At 44.0% G+C, this 14544-nt stretch overlaps 1 protein-coding gene and 1 non-coding gene across 5 annotated transcripts in view; one reads left to right on the forward strand and one right to left on the reverse strand.

Moving 5' to 3' along the window:
* CTCF (CCCTC-binding factor) overlaps positions 1–12017 on the forward strand; it is a 48355-nt gene extending 36338 nt beyond the window's left edge. For 2 of the 4 annotated variants that reach the window (XM_023245341.2, XM_023245342.2), the window contains 5 exons: positions 3461–3621; positions 4151–4333; positions 4885–5020; positions 9142–9303; positions 10483–12017. In XM_023245341.2, the coding sequence (XP_023101109.1) occupies positions 3461–3621; positions 4151–4333; positions 4885–5020; positions 9142–9303; positions 10483–10667 (827 nt within the window). In that variant the 3' untranslated portion in view covers positions 10668–12017. Of the gene's footprint in view, positions 1–3460; positions 3622–4150; positions 4334–4884; positions 5021–5604; positions 5733–9141; positions 9304–10482 lie in introns of those variants that run through there. The other 2 variants (XM_023245343.2, XR_006590647.1) reach the window with 2 other exon arrangements.
* TRNAQ-UUG lies at positions 2509–2593 on the reverse strand. The gene has a single exon. It is a non-coding gene; the product is annotated as a tRNA-Gln (tRNA).
* Positions 12018–14544: the final 2527 nt, after the last annotated feature.

Raw genomic sequence — 14544 nt, forward strand, 5'->3', positions numbered from 1 at the left:
ATATTTGCATGATACCCTTGGGCCCTACATAATTGCCTAGGAGCTGTCAAATAATAGTTATTTCCCAAAACCAGTCCCAAAGAAGTTTGTGTTCCCTCTTCAAAGCAGGCCTGATTTCACACTAATATGCCATAATTAAAATTTATCACTTTGTAGGGCACCTAGGTGGCTCAATTGGTTAAGCATCTGACTCTTGATTTTGGCTCAGGTCAGGATCTCACAGTTTATGGGTTCACACCCTGAAAAAGTAAGGATCGAAACTCCCAAATTCCTGTTATCAAATCTGTAAGCCAGTATGCATTCATCTTCTCGTTCCTCATTTGCTGCAAGAGAGTTGGCATCACTCCTCTTGTTGGTGGCCTGTCCTTTTGCCTTAGTCTTGATCCTACTGTCTTGTCTTTGCAGCTTTTATACCTTCCTGTACCACCTCCTTACCCTCATCTTCACACTTTCTTTCCTGTCTTTCCCCTCAACTCTAAACACACTTACATTTCTCCTGTCTTAAAAAAAAAAGAAAAAGTATTGGGGGCGCCTGGGTGGCTCATTCGGTTGGGTATCCAACTCTTGGTTTCGACTCAGGTCATGATCTCACGGTTTATGAGTTCAAGCCCTGTGTTGGGCTCTGCACTGACTGGAGCCTGCTTGGGATTCTCGCTCTCTCCCTCTCTCAAAATAAGTAAATTAAAAAAATTTTTTTTTGAAGATTAAAAGAAAAGAAAAAGTCTTAGGGTGCCTGGGTGGTTCAGTTGGTTAAGTTACTGACTCTTGATTTTGGCTCAAGTCATGATCTCAGTGGTTATGGGATTGAGCCCCACGTTTTGAAGCCCGCTTGGGATTCTCTCTCCCTCTCTCCTTTGCCCCCTTCCCTGCTCACATCCTCTCTCACTCAAAATAAATAAATAAACATTGAATAAGGAAAAGAACAGGTTTTCCCCCGCTAGGTTTGACTTTTTTTTTATAGTCTCTAGTTTTTCCTGTTAGAACATAATTTGGGGGTGGGGCGCCTGGGTGGTTCAGTAGGTTGAGTGACTGACTTCGGCTCAGGTCATGATCTCACAGTTAGTGAGTTCGAGCCCCGAGTCGGGCTCTGAGCTGATAGCTCAGAGCCTGGAGCCTGCTTCTGATTCTGTGTCTCCCTCTCTCTCTGCCGCTCCCCCACTCATGCTCTGTCTCTCTCTGTCTCAGAAATAAATAAACATTAAAAAAATAATTTAAAAAAAACATAATTTGGGGGTGACTGGGTCGCTCAGTCGGTTAAGTAACCGACTTTGGCTCAGGTCATGATCTCACTGGTTTGTGGGTTCAAGCCCCACATCAGGCTCTGTGCTGACAGCTCACGGAGCCTGGAGCCTATTTCAGAGTCTGTGTTTCCCTCTCTCTCTGACCCTCCCCCACTCACGCTCTGTCTCTTTCTCTCTCTTCTGTCTCAAAAATAAACATTAAAGGGGCGCCTGGGTGGCGCAGTCGGTTAAGCGTCCGACTTCAGCCAGGTCACGATCTCGCGGTCCGTGAGTTCGAGCCCCGCGTCAGGCTCTGGGCTGATGGCTCGGAGCCTGGAGCCTGTTTCCGATTCTGTGTCTCCCTCTCTCTCTGCCCCTCCCCCCATTCATGCTCTGTCTCTCTCTGTCCCAAAAATAAATAAACGTTGAAAAAAAAAATTTTTTTTTAAAAAAAAAATAAATAAACATTAAAAAAAATTTTTTAACCAAATTTGGAAATTTTTGTACACGGAAACTTCCTTTTTTTTAATTTTTGTGATAAGAACACTTAAATAAGATCTACCTTCTTAGAAAATTTTTTTTCCTTCTTAGAAAATGTTTAATATGTAATAACAGTATTATATACTGGGAATTCAGGGCACCTAGCTGGCTCAGTCAGTAGAGTATGCAACTTGATCTCAGGGTTGTTAAGTTCGAGCCCCATGTTAGGTGTAGAGATTACTTAAAAATACAGTCTTTAAAAAAATTTAACTATGGGAATTACGCTGTACAGTAGATCTCTAGGAGTCATCTTTGGTTCATTTATTTTATTTTTTTATGTTACTTGGGTGTTTAGGTTTGACTCTTGTCTCTTTCTCTGCCAGCCCTCATAAAGAATTCTGTCCCTCACAGTATTCCCTTCCTCAGCTCTTAATTTCCGTCCCATCTGACTTATACCCTATTGTGTAAAGTGACTCTTCTTAAGATCAGTAAGAACACCGCATTGCTGAATGCAGGGAGCATTCTACTTCCCATGTCTCTTGATCTCTTAAGAGTGTTCTTCATAGTGGACTGTGCCATCCTCCTTAAAACACTTTCTTCCTTGGCTTCAATGGCACTATAGCTTGTTATCTGTCTTCTCTATTCCTTCTCAGCCTTCCCTTGTTTTAACCTCTTTTCCTCCCACTAGCATTACCTGTTAGATTTTTTTTTTTTAAGTTTATTTATTTGTTTTGAGAGAGAGAACCAGCAGAGGAGGGGAAGAGAGGGAGACAGAAGATCCAAACGAGGCTCTGCGCTGACAGCAGAGAGCCCAATGTGGGGCTTGAACCCACGAACCATGAGATCATGACCTGAGCCAAAGTCAGATGCTCAACCAACTGAGCCATCCAGGCACCCCTTACCTATTAGATTTTTTTTTTTTTAACCTAATAGATTTCTTAAAGCAATACCCTAACTCTTCATTTTCATTCTTTTTGCCTTAGTGATTTCATCAGCTCCCATGGTCTAACTCAAATCCTAACAACTCCAGTTCATACTCTAAATCTTTCCTTTGAGCTAGGCTTATCTAGCCCTTGCCATACCTATTCTTACTTGGATATCATTGGCATCTCAAATTTGACATATCTAGAACTGAAGGTCTGAAAGTCCCCCCAACCCCCTTTCCCCAAAATAAACAAAGGGCTTCAGCCCTTTTCCACTGTTCCTTGTCTCAGCAAATGGTTATACCACCTACTTGATTTTCGAAGCCAGGAACCTGGAGATCGTCTCTGACACCTACCTTCTTCCTTGCTCTGTATTTGGTCACTAAATCCTGTTGATTTCACTTCCTGAGTCTCTCATCAGTTCTCCCTGCTCCTTCCAGGCCACCATCTTCTCTCACCTGTCTCTCTTCTCCTTTTAATTCATTTTCAGTACAGCAGCCAGAGTAATTATTTTTAAAGAAGGAGAAATTGGGGCGCCTGGGTGGCGCAGTCGGTTAAGTGTCCACTTTCAGCCAGGTCACGATCTCGCGGTCCGTGAGTTCGAGCCCCGCGTCAGGCTCTGGGCTGATGGCTTGGAGCCTGGAGCCTGTTTCCGATTCTGTGTCTCCCTCTCTCTCTGCCCCTCCCCCGTTCATGCTCTGTCTCTCTCTGTCCCAAAAATAAATAAACGTTGAAAAAAAATTTAAAAAATAAAAATAAAAAAAAAAAAAGAAAGAAGGAGAAAAAATGTTGTTTGTGGTTTCACAAGTTAGACTGGGCTTTGTGTTTTGTTTTCAGGTGTCCACTTGCGAAAGCAGCATTCCTATATTGAGCAAGGCAAGAAATGTCGATACTGCGATGCTGTGTTTCATGAGCGCTATGCCCTCATCCAGCATCAGAAGTCACACAAGAACGAGAAGCGCTTTAAGTGTGATCAGTGTGATTACGCTTGCAGACAGGTAGAGACCTTCATAGTTAGAAAGCAGTTGATTCCCTGTCAGTGTCAGGTTTTATCAGAGGGTTTTTATATTCCTTGTATGGTGGCTGTTTTTAAGGATGGTATTTTCAGACTGATGTATGAGGAATGTCACCACAGGTTTCACTCATCAATTTTGTCATCTCTCTCCCCACCTGATGTTTTATTCGGTCACAGCTTACCTCCCCCTCAGGCCAAATACTGGCTGCTTTCTCAGAACTGAGGGAATTAAGTCCAGGACTTGAGAAAAGAGAAGAATCTGTTCCTGGGGCCTATTGGTTGGGGGAGATCAAGACAAGCAGCCCAGGAGGGGGGAGCATATCTATACTAGAATTGATGGAAGCAGTTTTATACCCCAGTAGAGACAACTTTATCCCCTGGACAGGTAGTTTTGAGCCTAGATCCTTCAGAGAGAAAGGCCTGTCAACCACATGCATGTAGGTTGTGGCTAGTGTAGCAGCCCTGTGACAGGCTCTGAGGCCTCCCCCCCCTCCACCCCCACCTTCTTTCAGGAGAGGCACATGATCATGCACAAGCGCACCCACACCGGGGAGAAGCCTTATGCCTGCAGCCACTGCGACAAGACCTTCCGCCAGAAGCAACTCCTTGACATGCACTTCAAACGTTATCATGACCCCAACTTTGTCCCTGCAGCCTTTGTCTGTTCTAAGTGTGGGAAAACATTTACACGCCGGGTAAGAGTCAGAACTTTATTTCCCTTGTTGTGGTTCTTAATACCATGTTCTTGATTTTCCACTGAGGTTATAAGCACAGGGATGCCTTATCATTTGGAAAGGGCCACTCATCCCCACCTCGAGGTTCTCTGTGCATGTGTGAACCCTTCTGCTGAAGGGGAACTCAGTATCTGTGAATAGATCTGTCCTGGATCTTCCCTTAGAGCCATTCTGCACAGGACAGGGAGCTGGTCTGATTGATCTCTCATGTTCCTCTTGTCTGCAGGCTGCTGAGCCCCTGTTCAGAGGATGCAGCCTCCTCTTCTGATGGACTTTTCTTTGTCTCCCTCTCGCTCCCTTCCTTTCCCCCCTCTGTCTCCCCTCTCCAGAGGGAGGCCATTTCCCCTGAATGAGGAGAATATGTTCAGAATGTGCTTATTAACACATACTAGAACATTTGGACTTAATATGGTTACCCCAAATTTTTATTTATTAAGCTAAAATAAGAGAACGTCTAATTCTGATATCAACTTTTTTAGTAATATGAATGAAGGTTTTATTTCTTTTGTTAGAATACCATGGCAAGACATGCTGATAATTGTGCTGGTCCAGATGGCGTAGAAGGGGAAAATGGAGGGGAAACAAAGAAGAGTAAACGTGGAAGAAAAAGAAAGATGCGTTCTAAAAAAGAAGACTCCTCTGACAGTGGTGAGTACCTTGTTTCTTGATTTAGTTACACAGATTTTGGTGCCCAGCTGCCAGTACATTTATATAGGATGTGCTGGGATATAGAGATAGGCCAATCACTCTTAATTTCTGTAACCTCTAGTCTTCCTAATGTGTGTATGGTTTTTTGTGGGGTTTTTTTTTGTTTTGTTTTGGTTTTGTTTTTTTGTTTTTTTTGTTTGTTTTTGAGGGAAAGAGAGCTGGGGAGGGGCAGAGAGAGGAGAGAGAAAATCCCAAACAGACTCCACACTGTCAGCGCAGAGCCTGATGCGGGGATTGATCCCATGAAACTTGAGATCATGACCTGAGTTGAAACCGAGAGCGGACGCTTAACCAACTGAGCCACCTAGGCGCCGCCCTAATGTGTATATTTTTACAGCAGCAGTTAGTATGTTTCTGGGGCCATTTTTTTTTTCTCCTGGTATTCCATTGCTTGATAATGTCTTACATGTTACATGTTCAGTTAAAGCCAAAGCAAAATTAATATCTTGACTCAGTTTACTCAGATTAGTAATATTCTAAGGCCAGCAGAGTTTCTTTTCTATGTTCATAACTTTTACATTTAGGAAGCTGGTCTAGATTTGAGCAATGAATCTAATGGACGTGAAGAAGGTTGCTTAAGCATCTTGACCAACTTCTGGTTTGACTGCCTGTGTCAGCCTAGCCTTGAGATGTGTTGATCAGATCCATGAAGGTCAGCCTTTCTCTTCCTACCTTAATCTCTGAATTTTAAAATGTAACATTTTGCCTATTTTCCTACCGTTGATGCTTTCTGGGGTGTTTTTGCCTTTCTAGTCATGAAATCCAGGTGCTCTGGTATGGTTTTGAGGTGCTAGAGTCATGAAGAGGGAGGGAGAACAAGAGTGTCGGTAACATAGGAGTCACATTTGATTGTACACACTTTTTCATGATGGTAGGCTTTTTCAATGTGGATACTTGGACTACTGGCCAAGTAGTTGAGAAAGCACATTTGTGACTAAAGATTTAAGTTTTTTATGGTAAAAGATGTATGTAAAGGGGTTTTGTTTTGGGGAATACACTACCCCAGAAGCACCATCGGACTGGAAAGATTATAGATGGCGCCTTATGTGTTTCTAAGGCTCTTCATTTTGTCTTTTGCATGCTTGTTAGAAGTAATGGGGAGCGGGGGCAGCTGGGTGGCTCAGTTAATCATCTGACTTTTGGTTTTGGCTCAGGTTGTGATCTCACAGTTTGTGGGTTCATACCCCACATCGGGCTCCACACTGACAGTGCAGAGCCTGCTTGCTTGGGATTCTCTCTCTGCCCCTTCCCCACTCAGTGTGCACGCACATGTGTACGCTCTCAAAATAAACAAACTTGGGGAGAAGCTTCAGTAATAATGGGGAGGGATTGAAATTTTTGAAGGTTGAACATGTTTGAGAACTTCAGTGACTTTATTGATTTTATCTAAAACTTGCTTATGAAAGTACTGATTTTTTATATTTAGATCTGTAACAAGGTCCTTTTTAGTTTTTGTGTATTTTGTATATTTTAATAAAGGCTTTACTTTTCTATTTAGAACTTTTCTGAGAGATTATTCATTCAGTAAGCATAAGAGTAATTTATTTTTTGCTGTCTTTTCTAGAAATCTATTTTAAGCATTATCTTCATCACTGGGTTTTAAGTAAACATGCCTCCTTTAAAATGTCGGTTTGCTTTAATCTTTATAAAAGCATACCACCCTTGGGGCACCTGGATGGCTCAGTCAGTTGAGTGTCCAACTCTTGATTTCGGCTCAGGTCATGCTATAACAGTTTGTGAGTTTGAGTCTGCGTAGAGTTTGAGCTCTACGCTGACAGTGTGGGGATTCTCTCTCTCCCTCTCTCACTTCCCCTCCTCTGCTCACACACTCTCTCTGTCTAAAATAAATAAATAAACATTGGGGCGCCTGGATGGCTCAGTTGGTTAGGCATCAGACTTCGGCTTAGGTCACGATCTCACCGTTTCCGAGTTCCAGCCCCGCATCGGGCTCTGTGCTGACAGCTCTGAGCCTGGAACCTGCTTCAGATTCTGTCTCCCTCTCTCTCTCTCTCTGCCCCTCCCCTCTTCCCCCACAGTCTCTCTCTCTCAAAAATAAAATAAACATTAAAAAAAAATTACAAATAAATAAACATGAAAAAACAAAAACCCCACACCACTCTTTACTGAGAATCTTTGTGGGACCCCTTTGTTTGGCTAAGAAATGAATGAATGGACTGTTGGGAGAAGCCAGGGGAAGTCACAGGCTCCAAATGCCACCAGAGATCCATGGGTAACCTTGAGCTCAAGGATGTCTGTAAGTGCTTCTAGTTACAGAGCCTCCTTCTGCCACAGACGTTGGCCCTTAGTCTTCTTGGTGATGTGCACCATCAGCCTCACTCCCTAATTATGTTTCACCAGAGCATCTTTCAGCTAAAGATTTTACTGATGGTTCCCAGTAGATTTCTGCCATTCCTCCTTTGGCTTCTGCACTGCTGGCTTGTAGAGCACAGTTTGGGTCTGGGCCTTGTACCCAGTGTCTTTGTATCCCCCCCCTCCCCCCCCAGAAAGTCAGGGCCTTCCATCCCTTTGCTGACCAAGGCCACACAGTCATATTTGTTCTCTCCCAGAAGTTCTGCCTGCAGAGATTAACCAGCAGAGTCTACTGCTATTTTCAAGGCTTTTTGCCAAAATCTCTCCAAGCCAATAAGCCTTTGACCCTATTAACCTTCTTTGTGTGGCTTTCTCCCCCAATTCTGACTGAATTTGTTTGGTTTTCTAGGCATTATGCCAACTTAGGCAATAGGGGGCTTGAATAAGTTCAACAGGGAAGCATCTTGTTCTTGACACACTGCCACATACCAATGTATTCCCCACATTTTCACTTAGGATTTGACAAATAAGGCATTTTGTCCTGAAGATAAAGCATTTAGTCTTTGATATCTAAATTTAAATGTATGGACCCAGGGGAAGACTGTATAACCTGAGCTTCTGAGAGGAAGGCAGGGAAGGCGCTTTGTGTGCTGTGGTGAGCGGGGAGGGGCAGCAGGACAGCCCCAGACAGAGGCCAGAGGTGAATTCTGCCTGCTGCAGTTCAGCCGTGCCTTACAAGTCACTTGGCTTTTCACTTTTTCTATAAAATGAGGGTAACCCCTCTTATTAAATGAAGTAATGAAGCCTGAATGGAATAATGGAGAATTTAAAAACTGTGATCTGTGGTGTAAATAAGAGCTATGTCTGTGCTAGAGAGTGTAAGTTATAAAGCATATTGTATGTGTTGTTAGTTCAGTCCTTTTGATCCTCAAATCAGCAGTAAGTGTAGAGATCATACAAGGAAACTGGGATTCACTGTGGTAATTGTCCCTAGTAAGGGACACCTTACATACACCTAGTAAGATATGTGGGATTCAAAGCCATATCATCGGGCTCCTTGTCAGTATTCTTTCTACAATAGTCCTGTCTCCCTTTATGTGATCATGGCATCAGAGAGAAAATTAGAGAGTTGAGAATGACCCATTGAATCTGACATAGCTGGGAATTAAGTCCAAAAACTTGGCTTTAAAAAAAAAAAAAAACATCAATAATAGTCCTAAAAGAACTCTTCACTGCTTATCCTAGTAATAGGACGTCACAGTGCAATAGGAAGTTTTGTCTTGCTCTCTGACACACACACATACACCTTCCTCTCAGAGATAAGCAGGAGCACATCTTCAAGGGTCTGTCTCAGGTTAGGTGTCCTGCTTTGTCCTTGTATAATAGAGGGAACGTATGTTTTCAGCTTGAACACTGTTTTTTTTGTCTATCTAGCATATGATGGAGTTGCCTGTTAAGAATTTGAAACTCAATATTCTGACGTCTACAGCTAAAAGAAAAAAGTAATATCCAGTCCATATAAAGTATGAATAGTAGTCTTCAAGCTGATTTGCTTATTAATTCTACCACAATACCAGTTTACTCTGTCAATGTTGATAGCAAAAATTCTAGCAAAAGCATTTTTACATGGATTTCTATTAAAATAAATACGTAACTAGACATAACAGAATATGTGATATGTGTGTGTCATATTTTTCTTCCACCATACTTCTTCTTGCCCCACCACCTGTTATTCCTGATTTCGTGAGAAGAAAATGCTGAGCCAGATCTGGATGACAATGAGGATGAGGAGGAGCCTGCTGTGGAAATTGAACCCGAGCCAGAGCCTCAGCCTGTGACCCCAGCCCCACCACCTGCCAAGAAGCGGAGAGGACGCCCCCCTGGCAGAACCAACCAGCCCAAACAGACCCAGCGTAAGTTACTTGTCTCAGTTCAGTAGGCTGGCATCCTCTCCCAGCATGTGGAGGAGCCATATGGGTCCTTGTTTTGGGGAAAGATAGAAACTAAGCCATGAGAACAAGTTAAGGTCACACCCTGAACAAACTCTTGGGAAGCAGTTGTTTAGTTTTTACTGGGTAACACCTGAGGAAGATGCTAGAGGCCTCTTCTGCTTCAGTGAGAAGTCCAGAGTAGAAGGGTACTCGTGCTGTACAAGATAGGTACTGCTAATGTGGTAGGGGTTACAAGACCATCACAGTTAGAGTCAGCTGGCAAAATTGATGTGGCAATGAATATAAAAGAGCTAAATTTTAAAGGATGGAGGGATAAAGCAATTTCTGTGCTGAGATTGTTCCTCCTAAGAATTCCAGGCCTTATTCAAGTGCTCGCCTTCTGATTTAAGAGCGGACACAGAAGAGGTATTTAGCCTGTACCCCACATCACAAGTGGCAGTGGGCAGCAGTCCTGTATTGGACACTGCCCCCATGACAGCAGGCTCTGGGGGACTCAGGTCTCTATTCTTCTCATTGTCTGGATACCTGAAAGCTGGTGGGGTTTTTTTCCTTAACAAATGCAAGATTTAAGAAGTTGTTTTTAACGTACTTCCTGAACCCCACGTATAGATGTCTGTCACAGGAGAGTGTGAGGTTGGTTAACTATAGGTCCTGGGAACCTCTTTGCCTACACATACTTGAGTGAAAAAACTGGTGGAGGGCCCTGGGTGTGGGAGACCTTCAGAATCAGGAATGGCATGTTCTCGCTAGAGGCGGGTCGCCTCTAACACAGTCCTGCATCACACAGTGTGAGGTATTCTTCGTCATGTGCTGTCTGCATCTTTTGTCTATCTTGCATTGGTGTAAAGCTCAACTTTATGATATAAAGGAAATCTAAGGCTTATAATATGTAATTTGGGAGGCATATAAAGATGAATGTCTGCCTTTTGTTCACTGATGGTTTCTAGAGTATTGGGGATTTTTGAATGGCCACATTTTAGGTCATTGAGCCTTTTTTTTTTTTTTAATTGGCTTTCTCTGTGTTCTCCCTGAGGCTTTCCTGCATTGCTGACATCCATTTAGTGTCAAGTCTGAAAGGACCCTTGCAATCCTCAGGGGCTTTAATGGAGCATTTGTTTTGTTCATGCTCTTTCTTGCCAGCAACAGCCATCATCCAGGTGGAAGACCAGAATACAGGTGCAATTGAGAACATTATAGTTGAAGTAAAAAAAGAGCCAGACGCCGAGCCCGTGGAAGGGGAGGAGGAGGAGGCCCAGCCAGCCGCCGCAGATGCCCCCAACGGAGACCTCACGCCTGAGATGATCCTCAGCATGATGGACCGGTGATGGCAGGGCGTTGCTCATCGCCAGGACTGCTCTGGGCTGTGTTTAAACGGCCTGCATCTTAATTTTTCTCCCTCTTTCTTCTTTTGGCTTTGGGAAAAGCATCATTTTACACCATTTTACCAAACATACTGAGAACTAAAACTTCAAGGATGATGTTAGAAAAATGTGATTTAACTAGAACTTGCTGTTTGATGTTAGCAAATCATGGAATGTTCTGAGTCCCTGAGGGTTTACTGTGAAGTGCTGAGGACAGTGTTGATGCCTGACTGGTTTTCTTAGACGGAAACAGAGACATTGAACCCTCTCTCTTGGCTATGGTAAACCACTCCAGAATGGCCACCAGGTTTCCCAGAGTTCTAGGTCTTCTTCCCAGGAGAGTTTTTAATTGTAAATGCAGACTTGGGAAGGACTTACACTTTTAAACTGGTTTTTGCTTCTGCTTCTCCCTGACTCCCTTTGCTCGGAGCCAGCTGCACACCAGTAGTACGGCATGCTGCGATCGGTTTCTGTCCTGAAGGCTTTGCCTCTTTCTTGGCAGAGTTTCTGGTATGGTCAAGCTTGTAAATAACTTTTTTTACATTTTAATCTTTTCCATTAATTAAGAGGTTGAAAAGAAGTGCAGTGTAAGAAAACCCAGCATTTTAATTACTTGCAAATTAAGTCACCACAGACTCTGTAGTGTGTAAATGTTGACGAGGAATTGGATCACAATCATGTAGCAGAACGGCACCCAGACTACTGCCGCTAGTGATGGACACCCACGTGGAAGATCGGATTTCCAGCCCATGGAGCCAGCATTTGAACCTTGTACAATTAACTTTCAGTTATGATTTCCCATCCACATTTTCTTTGCTCTGTTTGTAGCTGAATTTTGTGTTTTATAACTCCTCTGTTCAAGCAGAAGGATGATTATGAGTGGGTCACAGCAGCCCTTAAAAGCTGGGCCAGAAAATTTCACTAGGTCAGTAATTTAAACCTTGGATCTGAAAAAAAAAAAAAAAAAAAAAAAAAAAAAAAAAAAAAGTAATAATAATAATGTGAAACAAAACCAACTAAAAAGTGATTCTTGCACATGAACTGTCACATGTTTAAAATGTGTTTTTTAGAGAGCCTCAGTCTTGCTGATTTCAAACACTTTTTTCTTCTGTGTATTGCTTTTAAAAGAGCCATCAGTTAGCTATCAAACTCTAGGTTGATGCATTTTGTACTTAGCTGTACTGTGTGATATTTTTCATTATTTTAGGACACCAACATGAGACCTGTAATAAAATATGTAATGGGGTTGAAAGCTGGGGAGGAGGACCTACTGCTGTACAGCTAATAAATCATAACGGATTAACAAGTGCTCCAGATACTCCGTCATGTGTGATCTCTGCCTGATGGGGGCCCCACGGGGCCCACACTCATGGCCTCAGGCAGTGCAGGCCTGGTCACCTTTCAGAGGCAAGCTCTGTACCACAGGATGGCCACTTCCTCCCTAGCACTTAGGAGATGATCTTGGTAAATGGTTGGATCGAGTGCATCCTGTCACAGGTTTTAACTCCCCAAAGGTGTGTGTGAGTAGCGAAGTGTGGATGGACTGCTATCAGCCCCCATGGTCCACCTTAGGAGTGGGTTCCTACGGCAGGGGTAACCACAGATGTTAGAGAAGGGGCTCATGGGAAGTTCTGCACTCTGGATCTCCGCTCACTGAGGGCTGGGCTCACTTGAGCCCAAGTGCAGGACAACAGAAGCTGGGCCCAGTTTGCTCTAGAGAGGCTAATTTAGGAGGGGGAGACACATGTAGTCTAGTCACCAGGCTTCAGGGAGAGAGACTCAGATGGCGTAGCTTGTTAAGCACTGCAGGAGAGACAGGGTGGAAAGGGAGTTGGAATAGGAAGTTGATGCATTAGTGAAACATCTTGATGCTGCTGGCCGTTTCTGGGCAGATAGCTTTGGCAAACCCATTTTAGGTAAAATCTTCAGCCACTAATTATAGGGCTTTTAAACCGGAATCCCAAATTAGCGGTTTTCAGTGAGAAGTAACAAAAGTTGAGATGTGTGTGGCCTTTGGCTGCTCATACTGTCTACATAGACCCGTCTCCCAGTAAAACAGGTAGCTGAGGCCTCAAACTCTGAGCCTTGCAGTCGGTTCCTTGAGTCGAAAGTTGTCAGAATATTGGGTCTCTGTCATGCATGGGCCAACCCTCGTGGGGGCCAGAGTACCCCCTTCCAGAATTGTTCCAGTGGCCATAGAGTTTTGTAAACTTTCTTGGTGTTTATGACAAAATCTCTGCAGAACAGTGAGGCCTTTGTATTTTCAGCATAGCTTTTTCTCATTGTGTACATTCAAATTGAAAGTGTAAAGTATGTTTGGGATGGGGAGAGGGCAAGAAAAGTCACATTCTGATGGAAGAGACGCTGAAAAGTGATTCCTCATTGCATAGCCCATGATGTATCCTGTGTGAGTCCATTATATACATACAGCCTTATACTTAAAATATAAATCGGGACACTTGGGTGGCTCAGTTGGTTAAACTTCCAACTTTGGCTCAGGTCGTGACCTCACAGTTTATGAGTTTTGAGCCCCTCGTCAGGCTCTGAGCTGACATCTCAGAGCCTCTGCTTCAGATTCTCTGTCTCCCTCTCTGCCCTGCCCTGCTTGCTCTCTCTCAAAAATAAACTTTTAAAAATAAATATAGGGGCGCCTGGGTGGCTCAGTCAGTTAAGCGTCCAGCTTTGGCCCAGGTCACGATCTCATAGTTCATGAGTTCGAGCCCCACGTCAGGCTCTGTGCTGACACCTTGGAATCTGGAACCTGCTTCGGATTCTGTGTCTCCCTCTCTGCCCCTCCCCAGCTCATGCTCACACACTTGTCTGTCAAAAATAAATTTAAAAAAAATTAAAAATATATTTTTATTATATATAAACAAAGTACAGAAGCCAATTCTCATGGTTAGTCCTCACCAGAGAACTTTTGATGCGGAAGTTCTCTGACCTGTTTGCTGTTCCCCACTATTAAGCCAATAGCAAGTACTGGAGTAAAATATTCTCTTTCCACACCTGGGTTGGTACCACCCTCCCCTGCTGCCCGGCAAGGTGCCCAGCAAGCACCTGAGTCCTCTTGCCTTCGGTCAGGACCTAGCTGGGTTTTTTTGTTTTTTTAACCATTTGTTTTTGGGAGAGTGCAAACAAGGGAGGAGCAGAATGAGGGGAACAGAGGCTCTGAAGCGGGCTCTGCGCGGACAGGCTGAGAGCAGTGAGCCCGATGTGGGGCTCAAACTCATGAAACCACGAGATCATCACCTGAGCCGAAGTTGGAAGCTCAACCCGCTGAACCACACAGGCGCCCCAGGATCTAGTCTTTTAAAACCATCTGAAGGGAGCCTTGTGGCAAACCTGGGAGGTGCAGCCTGGCCTGGCCTCATCCTGTGCTGCTGGAGCAGGCGGGGCTTATGCTTCCTTGTGAGCTTTAGCATTTCCTGAGCGCCCACGGAGTGTCACACCATCTAGAACACAGACAAGCTGAAGGGCCTGTCCCCTTCTCACTGAGTCACTCAACATGTTAGGAGCTGAGTCCCATGTGTTCACTTGGTTTCTGATAGCAGTGTGGTAGTTTTGTCACTGCCGCCCTGATCTCCATGCTGATTCTGGTTTCAGCAGCCTGTACCCACCCCAACAGCACTCATCAGACTGGGGTAGATGCCACCAATGTGTTGCTGGCCTTGAGAGTCCCTTTTGGCAGACATTCCCTCTTGTATTTCTTATCCTAGTCCATTCTAAACAGAGAAGTCCCACTGAGGTGGGTTTTCTATTACGGAGTCCTGGGGTTGCCATGGCAGACTTGGCAGATGTGGGTATTCACTGAGTGCCAGGCACTGTTGTGAGCACTTAAAAA

Source organism: Felis catus, chromosome E2 (genome assembly GCF_018350175.1).
Source record: "Felis catus isolate Fca126 chromosome E2, F.catus_Fca126_mat1.0, whole genome shotgun sequence".
Taxonomy (NCBI): domain Eukaryota; kingdom Metazoa; phylum Chordata; class Mammalia; order Carnivora; family Felidae; genus Felis; species Felis catus.